This window comes from Lampris incognitus, chromosome 13, assembly GCF_029633865.1.
Source record: "Lampris incognitus isolate fLamInc1 chromosome 13, fLamInc1.hap2, whole genome shotgun sequence".
NCBI classification, from domain to species: domain Eukaryota; kingdom Metazoa; phylum Chordata; class Actinopteri; order Lampriformes; family Lampridae; genus Lampris; species Lampris incognitus.
This window is the reverse complement of record NC_079223.1, coordinates 39,654,294-39,674,780: the sequence shown is the minus strand read 5'-3', so window position 1 is coordinate 39,674,780 and position 20,487 is coordinate 39,654,294. Positions and strand designations below refer to the sequence as shown.

At 44.2% G+C, this 20,487-nt stretch overlaps 2 protein-coding genes across 3 annotated transcripts; both read left to right on the top strand.

Moving 5' to 3' along the window:
- Positions 1-225: 225 nt before the first annotated feature.
- Positions 226-13,995, top strand: eif3s10 (eukaryotic translation initiation factor 3, subunit 10 (theta)). Its single transcript, XM_056291814.1, has 22 exons — positions 226-365; positions 932-1,122; positions 1,213-1,349; positions 1,633-1,796; positions 2,340-2,539; positions 2,696-2,904; positions 3,002-3,173; positions 3,441-3,545; positions 3,752-3,850; positions 3,958-4,074; positions 4,389-4,574; positions 6,403-6,750; positions 8,005-8,109; positions 8,206-8,319; positions 8,435-8,557; positions 8,666-8,819; positions 8,954-9,135; positions 9,898-9,992; positions 10,078-10,544; positions 10,692-10,818; positions 11,065-11,258; positions 11,700-13,995. Exons 1-22 carry the CDS (start codon positions 317-319, stop codon positions 11,882-11,884), a joined length of 3,723 nt encoding a protein of 1,240 aa, XP_056147789.1. The 5' UTR covers positions 226-316; the 3' UTR covers positions 11,885-13,995.
- A 2,453-nt stretch (positions 13,996-16,448) lies between these two features.
- Positions 16,449-20,428, top strand: emx2 (empty spiracles homeobox 2). 2 transcript variants are annotated; one of them, XM_056292171.1, is made up of 3 exons: positions 16,449-17,032; positions 18,407-18,591; positions 19,995-20,428. In XM_056292171.1, the coding sequence occupies exons 1-3, from the start codon at positions 16,642-16,644 to the stop codon at positions 20,160-20,162; spliced, it is 744 nt and encodes a 247-aa protein (XP_056148146.1). In that variant the 5' UTR covers positions 16,449-16,641; the 3' UTR covers positions 20,163-20,428. The 2 variants fall into 2 exon arrangements, with proteins under 2 accessions (XP_056148146.1, XP_056148147.1); XM_056292172.1 differs by lacking the exon at positions 18,407-18,591 and having other exon boundaries at positions 19,995-20,026.
- The last annotated feature ends 59 nt before the right edge of the window (positions 20,429-20,487 follow it).

The window sequence follows — 20,487 nt, the reverse complement described above, 5'->3', positions numbered from 1 at the left end:
AAGAGATGGAAATGGATGCTCCGCTGTCGGCGACCCCTGTAGTAGCGGTAGTAGTAGTAGATTCCGGAAACTACTCTTGATTTGCTGTACTCGTTGGCCCCGTGTTAGGTTGAGGTTAGGATAGAGTTATAGCCAATCAGAGACAGAGCAGGGGCGGGTCTTCGCGGAATGCGGGTGGCAAAAAAATAACGCCTCACGGTTTTCCTTTCTGGGTACCGTGTGGAAGCGAGTGCGTCTGTTGCTAATGGACTGGTGAAAATTGCAAAAATTCACCAAAGTCAACAGGTTCTTCCTTCGCCACTAACGGGTCAACACAATGCCGGCATATTTTCAACGACCGGAGAACGCTCTGAAAAGAGCAAACGGTGAGTTACAGCTGTGTAGTGGTGATAGGTGTCATGCTTCGGCGGAGTGTGTCTAGCGTACTGAGCTAAAGTTAGCCTAGCCTACGTTAGCTTCCGGTTGTTTCATAATGGTGCGGTGCTGTGTCGGAGGCTGACGTTAGCTTTCGGCTAATGCTATTGTGCATGGCGGCGAAGCCATATTGCGCCCCCGGCACATCTTCCTAGTTAACTTAGTTGACAAGCAATCCTGTCAATTGTAATCCCGAAACTCTCCCGCCTTAGACCATTTTGTAAGCTTAGCCATATTAATTTAGCAACCGATCAGCGCTGCTATCCGTCGTTAATGGTCTTGATGCCTCATCTTCGATAATGTCACTTAATTGTCAGTGGCCTACATTCGCATTTCGGTACCAGTTTAGTGGCACAGGAAGGCGGTTGTCATACGCTGATTGGCTTTTCTACGTCTCTTAAAACACGTGGATTCATCTAGTGATTTTTTTTCACCGTTGTTAAGGTAACTTGGAGAATTAAAATTTTCTGTCGCCATTTTATTGTTGCTAATCTGTAACCCATCCACGCCTTGACAGAGTTCTTGGAGGTGGGCAAAAAGCAGCCAGCCTTGGATGTTTTGTACGATGTCATCAAAAGCAAGAAACATCGAACATGGCAGAAGATCCACGAACCCATCATGCTCAAATACCTGGAGCTGTGTGTGGATCTGCGCAAGAGCCACCTGGCCAAAGAGGGCCTTTACCAGTACAAGAACATTTGTCAGCAGGTCTGTCGAATATTTGTAATTTGGCATGCTGATGTCTCTCTAACCCACAAACTTTAAACAAACTTGTATTTTTCTCGCTGCTTGTCTTAGGTGAACATCAAATCTCTTGAAGATGTTGTCAGGGCTTACCTGAAACTAGCTGAGGAGAAGACTGAGACTGCCAAGGAGGAGTCTCAGCAAATGGTCTTGGACATTGAGGATCTGGATAATATTCAAACTCCAGAAAGGTGAGGATACTAACTAAAGTCTAAAGACTTCTGCGATGCACCCAAGTCTTGTTGAGCGTCCTAATGAATAACATTTGTCAAGTCGTCTTATACATTTTTGTAGATTTCAGATTGTCATAATGATTTTGACATTACAGTTCAATGTTAAATATTTATCCGCTAACTTATAATGTGATCATGAACTAATTAATGTTAAGTCACTTTATGGAGACATGCTTTTAAATGTCCACCATTTGGTAAGTTGTGATGGTTTATTGATTCCAATATTATCATGCAAATTCAGTGTGCTTCTGAGTGCTGTGAGTGGAGAGGACACCCAGGATCGTACAGATCGTCTGCTGCTCACCCCCTGGGTCAAGTTCCTGTGGGAGTCCTACCGCCAATGCCTGGACCTGCTGCGAAACAACTCCAAGGTGGAGCGCCTGTACCATGACATTGCCCAGCAAGGTAGAGACCCCCTGCACAATACTTCAATACACTTGTTGTTTCATATTCTACATTTTGTGTCTTTATCTGAACTTCATCACACTAGACCATGCTTGGAACAGGATAGTACAGCAAGTCAGTTCATAATTTTATTTAAGTGTATTTAGTGTCCATACACTTTACATTAAAAGGAGAAAAAGTCAAAAGACACAAACTAAAATGGACATGTTCTCTGTCTCTGGTTTGTATATTCCACAACAGATTTGATTAATAGGTTGCTATATGGCGATTAAATTTGTTATATCTTCTTTTTTTTAACACCCATTAATAGTCTGTACTTGTACACTTTTTACTTCATACTTTTTCTTTTACAATGCATAATTTTTTTGTTCATTTTTTACTTGAATAGTGCTTCTTTTTTTGCCCAAAGGTGAATATAACATTTTTGAAAATGGTGACAATGGTGACATTGACTTTGTTTACTGGGAGAATCTGTTTTCAATTTGAAAATGCCAAAACATTCCTAAATTAGTAGATGTTAATGTGTGGTCAAATGCTCTCCAGCATTCAAGTTCTGCCTTCAGTACACCCGAAAAGCTGAGTTTCGTAAACTATGTGACAACCTGCGCATGCATCTGGGCCAGATCCAGCGCCACCACAATCAGAGCACAGCCATCAACCTGAACAACCCTGAGAGCCAATCCATGCACTTGGAGACACGTCTGGTGCAGCTGGACAGTGCCATAAGCATGGAGCTCTGGCAGGTCAGCCCACCTAACTGTATATCCCTCTATGTTCTCTGTTCATCAGTCCTGCAGTTTTCACTGGATCAGTTTTTGAGTCTTTGTTGTGGTTAGGTGGGTGGTACACTGAAAGTTAATTATATGACTGCTGCAGTAATTTTTAATTTCTTTGTCCAGGAAGCATTTAAGGCTGTCGAGGACATCCATGGCTTGTTTGCCCTCTCCAAGAAGCCTCCCAAACCCCAGCTGATGGCCAACTACTACAACAAGGTGTCCACTGTTTTCTGGAAATCTGGGAATGCACTTTTCCATGCCTGCACCCTCCACCGACTGTATCATCTCTCCAGGGAAATGCGTAAGAACCTCACCCAAGAGGAGATGCAAAGGTATCTTCCAACAGTCTGGGAAACAATATGTAATTTCTTTTGGCTCTGCTGTTGTACAAAAGGCTAGTAAAGATTTCTTTCTATGTTCCATTGGTAGGATGTCCACCAGGGTGCTCCTGGCCACTCTGTCCATTCCCATCACTCCTGAGCGCACTGATATTGCTCGGCTCCTGGACATGGATGGTATTATTGTGGAGAAACACCGCAGGCTGGCCACACTTCTAGGCCTGCAGTCCCCACCAACCCGCCAGAGTCTCATCAATGATATGGTACACCATTGATACGTTATAATTGATATGGTACATTACAACTACACTACAAATATTAGGGGTTATGTGAAGTATAATTTTATTTGCCAGTTTCAAAAAAATTTTTTTAATTTGCTCCTGAAAACACATCGTCAGTTCTGTCAAGGAACTGACAGATATTCGATTGAGACATTCTTAATTTTTCTGGATTTAATATCACTAGCTCTGACAAACTGCATTTATTGGCATAAGAGTGTATTGAGAATTTTATATTTAACTGCATTTTAGGTGAGATTCAATCTGCTGCAGTACATTGTACCTGAGGTGAAAGAACTTTACAATTGGCTTGAGGTAGACTTTCACCCACTGAAGCTGAGTGGACGAGTGACCAAGGTAAATTTATTCACAGCTCTATAACTGAAGAATTTCTGTATAACAATTTTGAGGTGAGACCTTCTCCAGTATTTATGGCACGGTACATTGGTGTGCATGTTAATTGATATTACCAATACTTTATAGCTTAGTATTTAAATATAATGGGGCTGGTCATTTCCCATCCAAACTTTTGGTGTTGACAACCTTTATTTTATTTTTTCTAGGTGCTGAACTGGGTGAGAGACCAGGCTGAGAAGGAGTCTGATCTCCAGCAGTATGTTCCTCACCTGCAGAGTAACACCATCTTAAGGCTCTTGCAACAAGTAATTTGTCTTTTGGACTTTTCTTTCTCTTCCCTGAGAAAACTGCTTGTGTGTTTCATCTCTAGACTTATAATAACTGTCTAATTTGACTTCATCCATAATTTTAGGTTGCTCAGATCTACCAAAGCATTGAGTTCAGCCGTCTGGCCACCTTGGTTCCATTTGTAGATGCCTTTCAGCTGGAGCGCTCCATCGTGGATGCTGCCCGGCACTGTGATCTGCAGGTAGGCTCAAACTGTCATACATGAGTTCTTCATTTCAATATGTCAGAAATATTATTAAAACTTCTTTGAACAAAGTCTAAGATGAAAATATTTGTCTTCATCTCTCCTAAATGGGATTGATTTTTTAAAAATACATGTATTTTTAAATTCAAGTAAGATTTTTTTTCATTTATTCACTAAAACACACTATAGTCATCTACTCTGATAATTTTGGACTATTCATTTTTTTAAACTTTACAGCTTGTATTAACACACTTCACCCTTGTATCGTTCAATTTTACACACTGTAATTTTATACTTTTTGTTTTCTGTAGGTCCGAATTGACCATACAACACGAACACTGAGCTTTGGCTCAGACTTGAACTACTCAACCAAAGAGGACTCTCCAGTTGGCCCATTCTTGCAGAACATGCCCTCTGAGCAGATCAGGAACCAGCTGACTGCCATGTCCTCTTCTTTGGCCAAAGCCATCCAGATCATCAAGCCTGCTTCCATTCTTGTAAGTACAGCCTTCCATGGAGTGCTCCTATGTAAACACAAGACAGCAGTGTGTCTGGGCAGGCATTGGCAGAGGGCAAATGAATAACGCCATGACTTTTTCAGAGTGTGGGTCAGTTGGAGCAGCGTTTCCTAACTCAGTCCTCAAGGAAACCCTATCCTGCAGATTTTCATTATAACCCTGCATAGGTAGCCCTGCTTGTACTTACTCAACCAATCATCTCACAGCACTTAATTATGCAAGGTGTGCAATGTCTGACATAATTCATTGCTGATTGGTTGAATAACTACAAACGGGTACCTATTCAAGGTTGCAAAGAAAATCTGCAGGATAGGGGTCGCTTGAGGACTGGGTTGGGAAACACTGAGTTGGCGGTTCAGAATGTGGGCTTCAGGATTGTGATGTGGGGGAGCACTATCGCAGGCAGGGTGTCGTTGAAGGATGGGCTATTGCTCAGTTTTGGGATTTGTTTTTCAAAGAAAAAATAACCTAAGTAGGACTAGGCCTGGGGGATAAAACAATAGCATTAAGAAAATTGTTTGATAGAATATTCTATATTTTCACTTTAATGCATTAGGGCATGTGTCCATATAGTGTTTTTCTCTGACAGAAAACCGCTGGCTTGGCGCTGGGGAGCGTTTTTTTCTCTCTAGGCGGCTGTATATGCCCTCTCCTCATTGGGAACAATTGAAAAAAGACACTGGCGCTCAGAAAAAACATTATATGGACGCAAGCACTAAAATGCAAACTGCCATGAAAGCACAACAAATATGCGTGCTCCCTCTCTGGCTCATAAACAGCCTATAGTATCACTTGATAATGGAGCATGGTAACAGTGACACGCAATCAGCCAATCATTTAACAGGTGTGTTTTTTTGGTTGCACCATCGACAACTGACGCAACAACAGAAATGGTGTGGAGTGGGAAAATGAATGCAGACACAGTGAGGAAGTCGTTAATTTAAAAAAAAAAAAGGTCAGCTCACCAGTATGGCAGTTTTTATAAGTCTGACTGATATCAGAGCACTGGTAGTTAAATTCAGAATAAAGTGGTTAAAATTCAACCTTTTTTCTCCTGGTCTTTGTTAAAAATAGGTAATTAAAAATTATCTATAATTATCTATCGAGTGAAATGAAACATTTTATCATGATAGATTTTTCAGCTATATTGCTCAGCCCTAAGTTGGACTCAATTCAGTACATACAAAAATATACATACAAAAAGTATGCACACATTTTTTCACATACTGAATACTTGCATAATATCTTACCTCGTATATGAACACATAAATGTATCTTCTCTATAAATTTATTTCTGATTTTTCCATTTTTTCTCCCAATTTAGTGGCCAATCGATCCCTATTTTAATTCAAACACCCACCCTCGTACTGCATGCGTTCACCAACTGCATCTCTCCGGCCAGCAGTCTCGAAGGAGACCGCCTCCCCACTTTCGTGACAAGGCGACTCCAGGCCGAACCACTGTTTTTTCCGACACACACAGAGACGCATTCACGTGACGAACACAAGCCGACTCCGCCCCCCTCCCGAAGACAGCGTTGCCAATGATTGCTGCTTCATCGAGTCCGGCCATAGTCGGATCTGACAAGACCGGGGCGCGAACCCCAGTCCCCAGTGGGCAACTGCATCGACACAAAGCCGATGCTTAGACCGCTACACCACCGCGGACCCAACACATAAATGTATCTTAATGTAGTTTAAAAACCCAAATTTATAAAGACAACACTTTTTTCACAAAATTTTCACATGCATACATGTGTAATTCTGTACTTCCAAGCTGTGACTTGACCCTGTTTATTATTTTTCAGCAAGAGCGTGAGGAGCACAGTCAGCAGGCCATTGCTGCCTATCTGAAAAACGCACGGAAGGATCACCAGCGCATCCTTGCTCGCAGGCAAACCATTGAAGAGCGGAAGGAACGTTTGGAGAGTCTGAACATCCAGCGAGAGAAGGAAGAGCTGGAACAACGGGAGGCAGAGATGCAGAAGGTTCGCAAGGCAGAGGAGGAGCGCCTTCGCCTGGAGGCCAAAGAGAGGGAGAAGGAGCGAATCATGCAGGAGCACGAGCAGATCAAGAAGAAGACAGTACGTGAACGGCTGGAGCAGATCAAGAAGACTGAACTTGGAGCCAAGGCCTTCAAAGATATCGATATTGAGGTAAAGTGCCTTCACAGCCAACTCTAACCTCAATCAGAATGATCATGTTGAAGCGAGAGAGAAAAAAATCACAATATTTAACATTATCATCACTACAGACACAATTGGCTGTGTCTGCGGGTGGGAAGCCGGATGTGGGTATGTGTCCTTGTTGCTGCAATAGTACCTCCTCTGGTCAGTCGGGGCGCCTGGTCGGGGGGGGGGGGGGGCTGGGGGGAATAGCGTGATCCTCCCACGCGCTACGTCCCCCTGACAAAACTCCTCACTGTCAGGTGAAAACCGGCTGGTAACTCCACATGTATCGGGGGAGGCATGTGGTAGTCTGCAGCCCTCTCCGGATCAGCAGAGGGGGTGGAGCAGCGACCGGGACGGCTAGGAAGAGTGGGGTAATTGGCCGTATACAGTTGGGGAGAAAAAGGGAGGGAAAAGAAAAAAAAGAAAATCATTAATTTATGTATGAAAAATTTACTTAAAATTTTTAACTTTGCTTCCCTGCTATTATAGAAGAAGAAACATCAGCCAAATAAGAAAAAAAGAGAAAAGGAACAATATTTGGCTTCAGGATCTCTTCCACCTAATACTTCTGCTTGCATGCCCCTATGATAATTGGCCTGGATGAAATGCAAGCTGCATTGACCGCAAATTTTCAGTGGTACTTGCCGGTGTGTTTCCATCATATATAGTTTTTTTTTATTATTATTATTATCATTATTATTATTGCTCTCAACCATTATTTGCCAAGGTCGACTTTATATGGCAGCTGATGAAAGTTCAGTATTACTCCTTGCTTTGTCTTCGTTGTGCTGCTGCATCAAGACACTGCATGGCAATTGTACGTTTCCAGAAAGCAATCTTTTGTCTTGCTGCCTCATGTGAAACACAACAAAAGAAAAAAAAAAATCCCAATTTCGTTTTCCTGATCAGGCGCAAGTGTAAACACAGTTCCTAGTTGCATGGTAAGTACTAACCTCTGCATGTGCATAGCCTGTACATATCTGTCAGGCTGGTCATTGCCCTCAAATTGCTGCATGGGAATTGTAGGAACACAGAAAAAGACCGAAATAGAAAGGGGAATTTTCTCTGTCAATGTGGCCAGGATTGTAAATTTTATGTCAGTTGAGTATGATAATCATCAACAATGAACTGAAAAGCAGATTAACGCCGTAAGTGTTCTCCTTTAAAAGTTTAGGCTCCTGATATGAATCATTGTTGCCAAATCTCCAAAGGCAAGACTAACAGATCTATTTTGGACAGGACCTGGAAGAGCTGGACCCAGACTTCATCATGGCCAAACAGGTGGAGCAGTTGGAGAAGGAGAAGAAGGAACTTCAGGAACGTCTGAAGAACCAGGAGAAGAAAGTAATTTGACTGATGAATTGATTTCAAATCACCATAAATACTCATTCCTCCCGGATGTGGATGAGGAAATAAATTCTGTTTTTTGACCTTTTGCAGATTGACTACTTTGAAAGGGCGAAGCGACTTGAGGAAATTCCCCTCATCAAAAAGGCTTATGAGGAGCAGCGTGTCAAGGATATGGAACTATGGGAGCTCCAGGAGGAGGAGAGGGTGAGAGTAAACCTTGGCTTGAACAGTTTTGTAAATCATAAATGACTACTTCGTTGACGTACTTTCACAGGAGTATTAAGAATGTGAGCAGTGCTTGGCCTTATTTTTGTTATAGATCAGCAATATGAAAGTTGAACGAGAAAAAGCCCTGGAGCACAAGATGCGCATGTCCAGGATGATGGAGGACAAAGAAAACTTTGTATCCAAAATAACAGCAGCCCGTAGCTTCATTTATGAGGTATGACCAGAGGAAACACTACATCTCTCCCCATCAAGAACACCGCAGTAAATATTCCTATGATGTTGGCATCACTTTCAGCTTCAATATTCTGTCTTGTCTTCTAAGGAAAAACTGAAAGCATTCCAGGAGCGTTTGGTGGAGGAGAGGAAGACGCGTTTGGAAGAGAGGAAGAAGCAACGCAAAGAAGACAGACGGAATGCTTACTACCGTCAGAAGGAAGAGGAGGCACAACGTATCCATGAAGAGCAACTCAAGAAAGGTAACCCCTGTTGATGATATGATGTAATACACACACACACACCACAAGATTGCATAAACTGATACATTTGTTCACTTTAAAATATTTTTATGTATTTTAATGTAAATATTTTTTCTCTCATGGGTTTGTTGCAGAGCGTGAGGAGCGTGAGCGCATTGAGCAAGAGCAGCGTGAGGAGGAAGAGAGGGAGTACCAAGAACGCCTGCGCAAACTCGAGGAGCAGGAGCGGAAGCAGCGTGCCCGTCAGCAGGAAATTGAAGAGCGTGAACGCCGCCGTGAGGAGGAGCGAAGGGCCCCAGAAGAGAAACAAGTCAAAGTATGCCTAACTGATGATTTGTTGAAGCTAAATGAACTCACAGTTTTACAGATGAATGATGTTCTTGAACATCTGCAAACATAAATGTTCTTGAATAGATAGAAATATGCTCAAACTTTTTGATACTGAGTTTTAAGGATCAAAAGTAACCTTCACGTATAGACACCGACCAAAACAATACATTTCCTAAGCATCGGCTTGGTGTCGATGCAGTTGCCCACTGGGGACTGGGGTTCGCGCCCCGGTCTCGTCAGATCCGACTATGGCCGGACTCGATGAAGCAGCAATCATTGGCAACGCTGTCTTCGGGAGGGGGGCGGAGTCGGCTTGTGTTCGTCATGTGAATGCGTCTCTGTGTGTGTCGGAAAAACAGTGGTTCGGCTTGGATTCGCCTTGTCACGAAAGTGGAGAGGCGCTTTCCTTCGAGACTGCCGGCCGGAGAGATGCAGTTGGCGAACGCATGTAATACGAGGGTGGGTGTTTGAATTAAAAATAGGGATCAATTGGCCACTAAATTGGGAGAAAAAAGGGAAAAATCAGAAATAAATTTAAAAAAAAAACAAAAAACAATACATTTCTGTTTTAAAATGTTTTAAAAGGTATTAAAAAAAATTGTTTTGTTTTGTTTCACATAAATAAATGGGCAAGTTGTGACAAAACTACCCATCTGAGTAATGGGTTCCAACAAGACCAGACCTTACTTCAGAGTGAGTATTATACTGCAGTGGCTTTAGATTGATCAATATTTCCTTGCCTCCGCAGGACTGGGGAGAGAAGGAGGAGGGTGGTGGAGGAGGAGGATGGAGGAAGCGCACAGAAGGCGGGGAATCGGAGTGGCGTCGTCCTGTACCTGACAGGTGCATAGAATCAGACATTTGTAGTTCTATACTGTTGCTGTATTCCCAAGGTAGACCAATAGTAACATGTTTTCTTTCTCTGTAGGGAATGGAGACAGGAGGGCCGTGATGATGACAAGGAGGACAAAGAAGTTCCCTTTAGACGAGGAGATGGCCTCCGCAGGCTTGGAGATGACAGAGGACCCCGCCGGGGCTTTGACGATGATCGTGGCCCACGCCGCGGTGGTGATGACGATCGTCCTTTGCGCAGAGGGATGGATGATGACCGCGGCCCACGCAGAGGTTTCGATGATGACCGTGGGCCAAGGCGGGACGAGGACCGTGGACCTCGACGTGGCTTTGATGATGATCGTGGCCCTAGGCGTGGCTTTGACGACGATAGAGGCCCCCGTAGAGGCATGGACGACTCCAGGGGTCCAAGGCGTGGGGTTGATGACGACTGGGGCCCCAGAAGAGTAGGGGATGATGATAGAGGCGGCAGGAGAGGTATGGACGATGGACCTCGCCGTGGTGGTGATGACGCTACACCTTGGAAACCCCTTGGCAGACCTGGTGTGAATTACTTATTATTATTATTATTATTACTTATTGGATTACCACGTCTTCCATCTGAGTCTTTATTTTCCCCAATGTTTGAGCTGTATACGGCAACTCTTATGTTGCATCGGTTTATCTTAATTTGAAATGCCTTTGTTGGAGGTGGCTGGCGCGAGCGTGAGAAGGCCCGTGAGGAAAGCTGGGGCCCTCCTCGAGGTGGTGACCAAGACGATGAAGATGACGAAGATGAGAGATCCAGTGAGCGCTTCAGAGAGCGTCGTCCACAAAAGTGAGCTCTTACAGGCTTATAAATGTTGGCTAGAATAATGCTAGTTTCTCTCAACATTGCAATTAGTGTAACAAATTGCCACGTTTTCATATTTTGTCATTCACCTGATACCAGAATGAAGTTTAATTGTTGAAAAGCTTGTCCCATACCCTCCCACATTCTGATTTAATTAGTGATAACCAAAAAGTGAACAAGTGTCATGTACATTGTTAGATGGCTTAACGCAAAGTGACTGTTTATTCTCAGGGAAGAGAGTGTGTGGCGCAGGGGAGGCACAGACGAGACTATCAACTGGAGAGACTCTCGCCGTGAGGAAGCTGATCGTGACGGAAGGCAAGAGGGTCGTGATGATCGCCGTGATGATAGGCGCAGTGATCGCCGTGACCGAGAGCGCCGGGATGATCGTGAGCTCAGAGGCCCACCAAGAGAGCAGGAGGAAGGTGAGTAACATCTGATCTAAGCCTGACACAACATTTGTGTTTCACAGGTACAGGGTAGATATGTAGCCATGATGATATGTTCTCTCTCAGTAACTTTAATTATCCACTTATATTTCAAAACATGGTATAATATCATTGGCAATTTTGGCTGAACTTTGCTCTGGCATGTACTGGCATGTGCATAAGAAGGCACTGGCAGTTTTGCTCAACTGTCAAACTTTGGAAAATTGTGACGATAACATCCATGACAATGTCGCCAGTATTCTGTAGCTGTCATCTTAGATGTAATGGATATGACCCCCATGTCACATCAGAAAGTTATGCTTCCCTAATTCTTTGGAACGCACCTTTCTTGATGGGGGTACAGGTATTGGTGTATGGTACAATAAACCATCTTCAGCATCCGGTCACACCCCTCAGGACCTATTTTTTTTCCCACAGGAGGAGTGTCTTGGCGTCGTGCTGGTGAAGATAAGCGGGAGGAGCGAGACAGGGACAGACCCAGAGACAAAGAGCGTGAGCGTGATACCGAGGGAGAGAAGAGCTGCTGGCGTTCTGACAAAGAGGGCGCTCGTCGCACCAAGAACGAGACGGATGATGATGGCTGGACCACTGTCCGCCGCTAAGTCCCACTCACTGTCTCTGCCTGAATTGGTTTTGAAACTTTCAGTAACTCATCAGCCTGTTAGCCACAGTGTTGGATTAAGCTTTTCTTCATGCACATTAAGATTATCTTGAATTAAATAACTGTAGACAGTAGTATTCCAGGAGTTTTCTCCATTTCTTTCTTGATATGAAGCAATTTACTTCGATAACTGCAGTGTTTGCAGTAAGAAAGAGAGGCTTTCCAACTACAATGAAACTTATGCAACTGTGTGAGCTTATATGGCCTAGTCCAGACACGGATATTTTTCTAAACTGATATTTTCCTCCTCCATGTAAACCCCCTCCATGGTTAAGGTAATATCCGGGTAAGCCAATCAGAGGCAGAGTAGGGCGGTTCATACCTTTGCCATCCTAGGAAAGAAAATATTGCTCACGGAAGATCATGCCACTCATTTGAAGTTGTACTCCAAGAACAGGCGTTCGGGTGCGCGGAGTGGGAATGAAAGAGGCACCATTCTCCGTATTACACGTCAGCGTATCATTAAAATGACTTTGAAGCTGTTATTTTAAGGTTAAAAAAGTTGCCTAACATTGCTTTAAAAACGGTAGTAGCTAATCTTTTTTTTATTGTTATTCAGTTGTTTGACATCTGTTTCTTCACCTTTATTTATCCAACACCTTTCTCGCACACGATCAAGGTACTATGGCAAATATCAAATCAAATCAATTTTATTTGTATAGCCCAATATCACAAATTACAAATTTGCCTCAGTGTGCAAAATGCAAAATGTGAATCGGTTGTGTGAACATTTAAAGCCTAAAAAAAAAAACTAAACTATTTTTTTTTTTTAGGGAGTTGTTCCTTATCCGATACGAGGGTCTAAGGCAGGGGTCCCCAAGAGGCGGCCCGCGGGCCACGTCCGGCCCGTGACGGGTTGATTTAATTTCTTAGTAAAAATAAGACAAGTAATATATCGAAAAATAGATGAAAAATCTCTGTTTAATTTATAATACCTGCAACGTATCGACACCAAAACAAACTAACGAACAACATGCTGCTGGAGGTTGAGTGGCCCGTGGTTTTAAAAGTGGCCCGCTATGAAAAGTAATTGGGGACCCCTGGTCTAAGGACAGGATGTTGTGTTGCTGTAAAGCCCGATGAGGCTACTTTGTGATAATGGGCTATAAAAGAAAAAGGCTTGACTTGCCTTGACGGACAAGGAAGTCCTGGAGGCTGTGTAGCGCAAGTGCGGATTGAGGCGTGACTTCGTCGTTTCTCAAACCATAGTTCCAAATGCCCGGACACACGGAAACCGGAGCTTTCAAAAATCTGCTCCTTAGGCTGTGTGTTTAATCTCCCTTTCAGTTACCGAAAACATCGTTTGCCTGTGGACGGAAGGCCGAAACGCATAGAAAAAGCTACGTTGAAAAAAAAAATACCCGTGTTCGCGCGAACTAGGCCATATCCGGCTGTGCAAACATCTGTGGGATCTTGACTGCCCCCCAATGGTTAGGAATTTTATAGCCCAAAATAATTAAAATCAAATTGGATATAATAATAAATCAAACGTATATAGCGCGTTTCTGACACTCAGTCGCTTTACAGTAAACGGCGGTGAAACAAGACAACAGATGATTAAGATATGGTTAATAATACTGTTATATCCACATCTCATAAAACAAAGGCAGTTTATCACTGACTTTTAACATTTATTTCCTTAAGATGCTTAAACTCTGGCAAATATCAGCAGTTCTGGAGGGAGGGAGGGAAGAAATGTATCATCTACATCAGTGTTTGCAAGTTGTCATAATTCAAGATGCTTCTTAACGTCATGAATAGTGGAATTTCTCCTTTCATGTGCATGCTTAGAGTTTAAGATTGGTCCGAGGTTATATCTTCTAGCATTCAACTGTATGAAATTGAGTTGCATGTGTACAGATAAAACCTTTTAATAAAGCAGATTGCTGACCAATCAATGTTTGCCCATTTTGTATGCAAGGGTGTATGTATTGTCATAGAGAACTACATTGAACATGCGACAGATAATTTAATGTACTCCACAGACACTTGACAATAATTTTATACTTACAGTACCCATTTTGTTTAACAACGAAAATAAACAACTCTAAAATCGCATTTTTAGGGTTTTCATTTTGGATGGCATCGTTTTGTGAGGCCTTACCTTACTGCTTTTGCATGATATAAAACCACAAGTTCTAGACAGAGATTGTGTCTTTCAAGATTACAGAATAAGATATATGTTTAAAACGTCAATACATTCTCATTACCCCCCCCCCCCGTACTATAGCCTTCAATGCCATAACAAGGGGTGTAGGGTACTTCCCCCCTACTTCCACTGGAGGCCGTTAACGCACCACAGTCTGCAGTGAGAGGAGGCGAAGTTGAGCTGCATGTCATGGTGTATTAGCCCAACCTGGATCCGTTGTCAGCTTATTGCATGCTAAAGTAAATATAAATGTATGGGGAAGTCCATCATGCAGTCAATAGGCAAACAATTACGAGGCCTATACGCTGCTGAGGCTGCTTAAATAGGCGTCTGAACTCGGCTGAACGTTTCCCTTACAAACTGGGCCCATGCTTGTCCCGTAGACTAATAATAGTTTTAACATTTAAGACGCTAAATGGGTGAAAATAATTATAATATTATTTTAAGAATATTTTCCCCCAATAATCATGGGCAAGGAGGAAAGTGTTGACTGATTTTTTTGTTTTTGTAGAAAGTAAAATTAACGTGTAAGGTGTACGGCTTTGCCCGTTTATACCGTCCTTGATTTGAGCAGCGCTCGCGTCGCAGTTCGCACCCTCGGATGTTGTTGCGGTCACGTGGTCGTTGTCAGAGTCTTTCAGTTCGCAGCGCCGCGCCGCTGCGTAACAAACCAGTCAGGCTGAATCCTGCTCTCTGTCGAGCGGGGCTTACAGTTTGTCGCTCGCTTGTTGGTTTACTTAAGAGATATGTAATCCCCGTTTAATTTTCTAGTTGTGGTTTTGCGTGGCAGACCCTTGACCTGTACCCCCTATAAATAAAGAGGAAAAACTTCTAGCGTCCTTCATGATACCACAAAAATGTGATGATGATGATGATGATAATACTACTACTACTAATAATACTACTACCCCAATAACACAGTTAATAGCCCGACAATAGTAATAAGGTCATGCACGTATTTTCATCAAACACGCATTTCTATTTATTGCCTGTTTGAAGTCCTATGAGCAATTCAGATAATTCCCCAAATTGAAGCTGCTGCGGTTTATTTGTTTTATAATGTAAGTATAGCAGCGTCCTTTCGACTCCTACATATATAGATATATATATATATATATGTGTGTGTGTGTGTGTGTGTGTGTGTGTGTGGATATTAGGATGAAGCTAATATAAAATAAAATTGTAAAACAGCGTGTCAGGCCAGTGCTAGACGGAGACTTTAAATACCTTGTGTTGGTGTTTCAGCACAAATGGCTGCTTATCACCCACAGGTACTACAGAAAGCTGCACCACAACGAGGCAAACACGCCGCTAATGGCAAAAACAAGTGAACCAATTATCGGTGAAACACACCTTTGTTATCCAAGCCTTTGTTACTCAGTTTTGGGAGTCTTGTCATTCTGCATTCAGTGTGTGCGTGGGTGCGTGCGCGTGCGAGCGCGCGCGTCGCACGTTGGCCGGAGTCCGAAATGGTCCAGCGTTAATAAACGTCCCTGTGTCCCATCCAATAGAAACGAGACAATCTTCCATTTCTAACTATTCACAAATGGATGGATCAATGGATGTGGGGTGGGGTGGGGTGGGGTGGGGGTGGGGGGGTGTAAAAACGCGGAGAACGAAGCAAGAGCATGTCTGTGATGTCTGTGTGCATCAGCCTTTTTTTCCCTCTCTCTTTTTCTTTTCCCCCCCAAACCTAAAATAGAACCGGAATACGGAAATAAAAGAAGGCCAAAGTACGATCGCAATTAAGCTGGGTTGTGCTAAACGAGAGCTCTATCTACAAATCTACATACGCTCTCCAACTCAGCTAGCTGCGGTCTAAATGGTGACGATCCTGTGCGCGCTTCCAATAACTGAAATAATCAGTTTATTAGGCCGCCTATTTGCCCCCCCCCTGCGCCGCCCCCCCCCCCTCACTCTCCCGCGTTGAGTTCAAGCTGTCACACGGGCCTTATCGGCGGACACACAAACGCAAACGTGGGCTTAAGTAACTACCCCGAGCTTTTTTCTACTGGTTCAGCTGAGTACGTGAAATGTTGTGAAGATGCGGTTCTGAACGAATCCGTTCCGTTCCCGCGGAGTCCGCCTCTCTCCGCGCCTGTTCCTATTGACGCACTTAAAGCCTCTTCCCTCAACCTTAAGGCGAGCAGCAGCGACCAATCACCATGCCATTACGGCTCTCACAGGAAGCTGTTTATGTGACTCCGCCGCTAATTAGGCTCGTGAACTAACAAATCGCCTGCACAACCGGTGAGGGAAAACGATCACATCCATGGATTGTCTGGAGTAGTTCGGCCACTTTTTATTGCGATTTGCCGGGTTTTTTTCCGTGTGGCGTTGGGGGGCTTTCTTTTTTTTTTTTTTTTATAAACCCATCGTCGGCGTGTGTGTGTGTGTGTTTTTTTCCTCTTTTTCTCTTTTTTTCCCCCCCTTCCTTCTTCCAACTTATTTATTGCCGAGAAACTTTCCGCTCTTGCGCGTGTGGAGTATTTCAACGAGAGCGCCTGCGACACTTTAAACTTAAGCTGGGGAATCTTGACTATCACACCATGTTTCAGCCTACACCGAAGCGGTGTTTCACTATAGAGTCTCTGGTAGCGAAGGATAATCCTCTACCGGCGTCCAGGTCCGAGGAGCCCATACGACCGGCGGCTCTGAGCTATGCAAACTCCAGCCAGATGAATCCTTTCCTGAACGGCTTTCATCCCGGCGGCAGGGGCGTCTACTCGAACCCGGACTTGGTGTTCGCCGAGGCGGTCTCGCATCCCACAAACTCCGCGGTCCCGGTGCATCCCGTGCCCCCGCCGCACGCTCTGGCCGCTCACCCGCTCTCCTCGTCGCACAGTCCGCACCCGCTTTTCGCCAGCCAGCAAAGGGACCCCTCAACTTTCTACCCCTGGCTAATACATAGATATAGGTACTTGGGTCACAGGTTCCAAGGTGAGTTTCCCCCTCCGCTTTTATTTCTCTTCTTCTTTTTTCCCCTTCCTCCCTCGCACACATTTGACACCCACGCGGTAGCTGGTTTTCGTTTTGCTTTGTTTTGTTTCTTTTCTTTTCTTATTTTTTTTTAAAATGGGGATCCTTGATATTGAGAGCACACCACAGGGAAACCGGTGGAGGTAAAATTCAGCGTAATGGTTGTAACCGGTGTAGTCATATATGAAGTGAATTGGGCTCGTGTTTATACAGCTATTTGGGTGGGAATGGGGGACTAAGTCCGTCTTTAAGACAATACAAAACTTGGCTGATAATAGGATTAAAAACCAGGCCACTGAAATTATTTAATGTCCGCGTGCCGTCAGTCTAAAATCATATAAATATGACGTTTTTTTCTCCTCGTGCTATATTTCAAGTCAAGTCAAATTTATTTCTATAGCCCAATGTCACTGTATTATTATTATTATTATTAATTTTTTGTTATCAGAGGAAATAATGAGACAATAATTTCCCCATATGGGCCTAATAAACACTTTTACTTTATTGCTAATGTCCAACAATGTACAGTGAATTATATGTAAACGACTCACGATAGAAGTGGATTATATTTATAAATACACAGCACAGCAATATTTGTTTCTTTTTTTCTTTTGTTTTATTGCTTAACATGTTTTGTCTTTAATGAAACCTTGTTTTTGCGGATATGCCCTGACAGATGAGCCGTCAGAAAACTATCCGGAAAGAAAAAAAATTAGATTTAAAATTTTATTCAGCTTCTTGTTGTTGTTGTTGTTTTTTTTTAAAAAATTTCAACCAATGGTTGCGCCCTACAAAGAATATTCTTGCAACACACTTTTCTTTCTTTATCTGGCATTTCTCTGCACCTTTGTCTCGCGGCCCTCTTCCTCTCAGGTGGCTTTAATAAAAAGGTTAGATGGGTTTTCAGACGCGCACGTAGAGAAATTACCCGCATCACATGCAGCACGCCGGCCTAATAAATTACTCTTTATTACGCGTCACTGTTTAACTCCTCTTGCAATATTTTGCAATATTAATCCTGCACGCGTAGTCCCCCCCCCCCTCTCTCTCTCTCTCTCTCTCTCTCGTGTGCGGAGGCTGCTATAGCCATGGGAACCTACGGGCCTGCAGAAGCTGCAGCCGTGCCGGTGATGTGTGCAGATGTCAGCGTGTCGTTTTCAATGCCCACCGTAATAACACAGCGAGGAAGCGCCCGTGCAGCTAACGGCATGTCCCCTTCTTCTCTCTCTCTCTCTCTCTCTCTCTCTCTCTCTCTCTCTCTCTCTCTCTCTCTCTCTCTCTCTCTCTCTCTCTCTCTCTCTCTCTCTCTCTCTCTCTCTATGGTTTTGTTTCCAGGTAACGAAACAAGCCCAGAGAGCTTTCTTTTGCACAATGCGCTGGCGAGAAAGCCCAAAAGAATCCGGACGGCGTTTTCACCCTCACAACTCCTGCGGCTCGAGCACGCCTTCGAAAAAAACCATTACGTCGTAGGAGCCGAGCGAAAACAGCTCGCGCACAGCCTTAGCCTCACAGAAACTCAGGTAAGGAACGAGCGCGAGTTCTGACAGTTATATTACCCCCCCTCCTCACCTCCTGCCCCCCCCCCGGGTCAGTGTGTTTTATCTTATTTGTGTTTTGTTTTCTGACCATCGCTGCTGATGTTGCCGCCATGTCGTGTCTTACGTGGGCCTGTTTGCACGAGCCCCCACTTTTGTTGTAATGTCATTAAAAAAATACGTTATTCCTCACGTCATGATTGAGAAGATACTCATTTAATTTCCCCTTCTTTTCTTTTTTTTAATCTTTTTTTCTTCTACTTGTTCTTCTTCGTCTTCTTCCTCTTCGTCTTCTTCTTAACGCGGCCTTGCAGGCGCGCATTAGGCTCTCGGGCGTGTGAGTTGCACATGTTATAAGCAGAGGAGCCGTGGCTCGCAAAACTGCATTTAAGAGGAATTACGCGCTAATTCCACCGGCTCTTTGGCCGAGGCAGGTTGTCATTGGAAGAGTTCATATAGGGGCTTTCTTTTTTTGGGAAACGGGTCCGCCGTCATTGTGCGAACCTGCAGGGGTTGAATTACCACTTTTGTTTTGGGGAGAATGTTGCCTTTCAAAATGGAGGGCAATTAACCAGTTAACCGTTTTATGGGATGCGCGATACAAAGGACGAGGCTGATTGAATGATTTCCCCTCGCCATATTTAAGACCGCGCGCGCGCGGGCCTTTGTGTGTATGCGTGCGTGTATGTGTGTGCGCGTGTGTGTGTGTGTGTGCGCGCGCGCGAGCCTGTCAGCCTGCGGACCAGTCGGTGTCTTTTGTCCCTGTGTGTGTCAGCAGCGGGTCTTTCCAAACGGGGCCTTTAGAGCGACTGAAGGGAGAAATGAACCATCACCTACTTCAATTAGCGGAATGAAGGCATATTAAATTCAGCCCGGCCGCCTCTAACGGAGGGCCCGTGGCTTCACAAAGCAGCGAAGATAGAGACGCTTTGTCGATTTCCGCGTTATAGCGCTAGTTATAACTGCTCGTGGCGGCTTATCGTTAAAACAAACCACGGCTATAAACTGTCACTCATTGAAATAAATGTGTGCAGGAAAGTAAATATTTTAAGATAGATTTTCAGACTTGTTGTGTTTTTTTTCCCCCCAGTTTGTGTCCAAGTTGATGGCGTCGCAGTGTGTCTGTGTCACACGCTGACCTACATTAGTTGAGGCGTTGTTTATAAAACACCGGTAGTTTTGTGGGAGTTTTGGTGTTTGTTTACGTTTGAACACGGTCACGTTACCGGGATTAGCGTCCAGCACTGCACAAGCATTAAGCCCGGATCCATTTTATTCTCTTTGTGTGATTATTTTTTCTTTTGTTTTTGTTTTTTTTGGGGCGCACGTGCAGAACTTCAGCAGTACATGTTGGGACGCTGATCGCTGTGTTTTGCTGTCGTGTCCAGGTAAAAGTCTGGTTCCAGAACCGGAGGACTAAGTTCAAGCGGCAGAAGTTAGAAGAGGAGGGCTCGGAGTCGCAGCAGAAGAAGAAGGGGACACATCACATTAACCGGTGGAGGATCGCGACGAAACAGGCGAGCCCGGAGGAAATCGACGTCACTTCGGACGATTAAGAAAAAAGAAGAAGAAGAAGAAGAAAAAAGAGACTATGACCCCCGGGGTGGTCCAGCAACGTCGTGAAGGATGACATGGATGAGGATGCTGCGCAACTAGAGAGAGCGAGCGGGAGAGAGAGAGAGAGAGAGAGAGAGAGGGACGGCGAGAGGGCAAAGCCAATGTCACATTTCAAATCTTCGCAGATCGACGGCAGCTGAGGGTGAGAGAGACCCCGCCGGTACTGCTGTCACTATGTACCGTGGGTCTGTCAATCCGCATCAAAATTGCCCAGGCAAAGGTGATTGACAGTGTCGCAGTCCACCTACCTGACCCCCCCTCCTC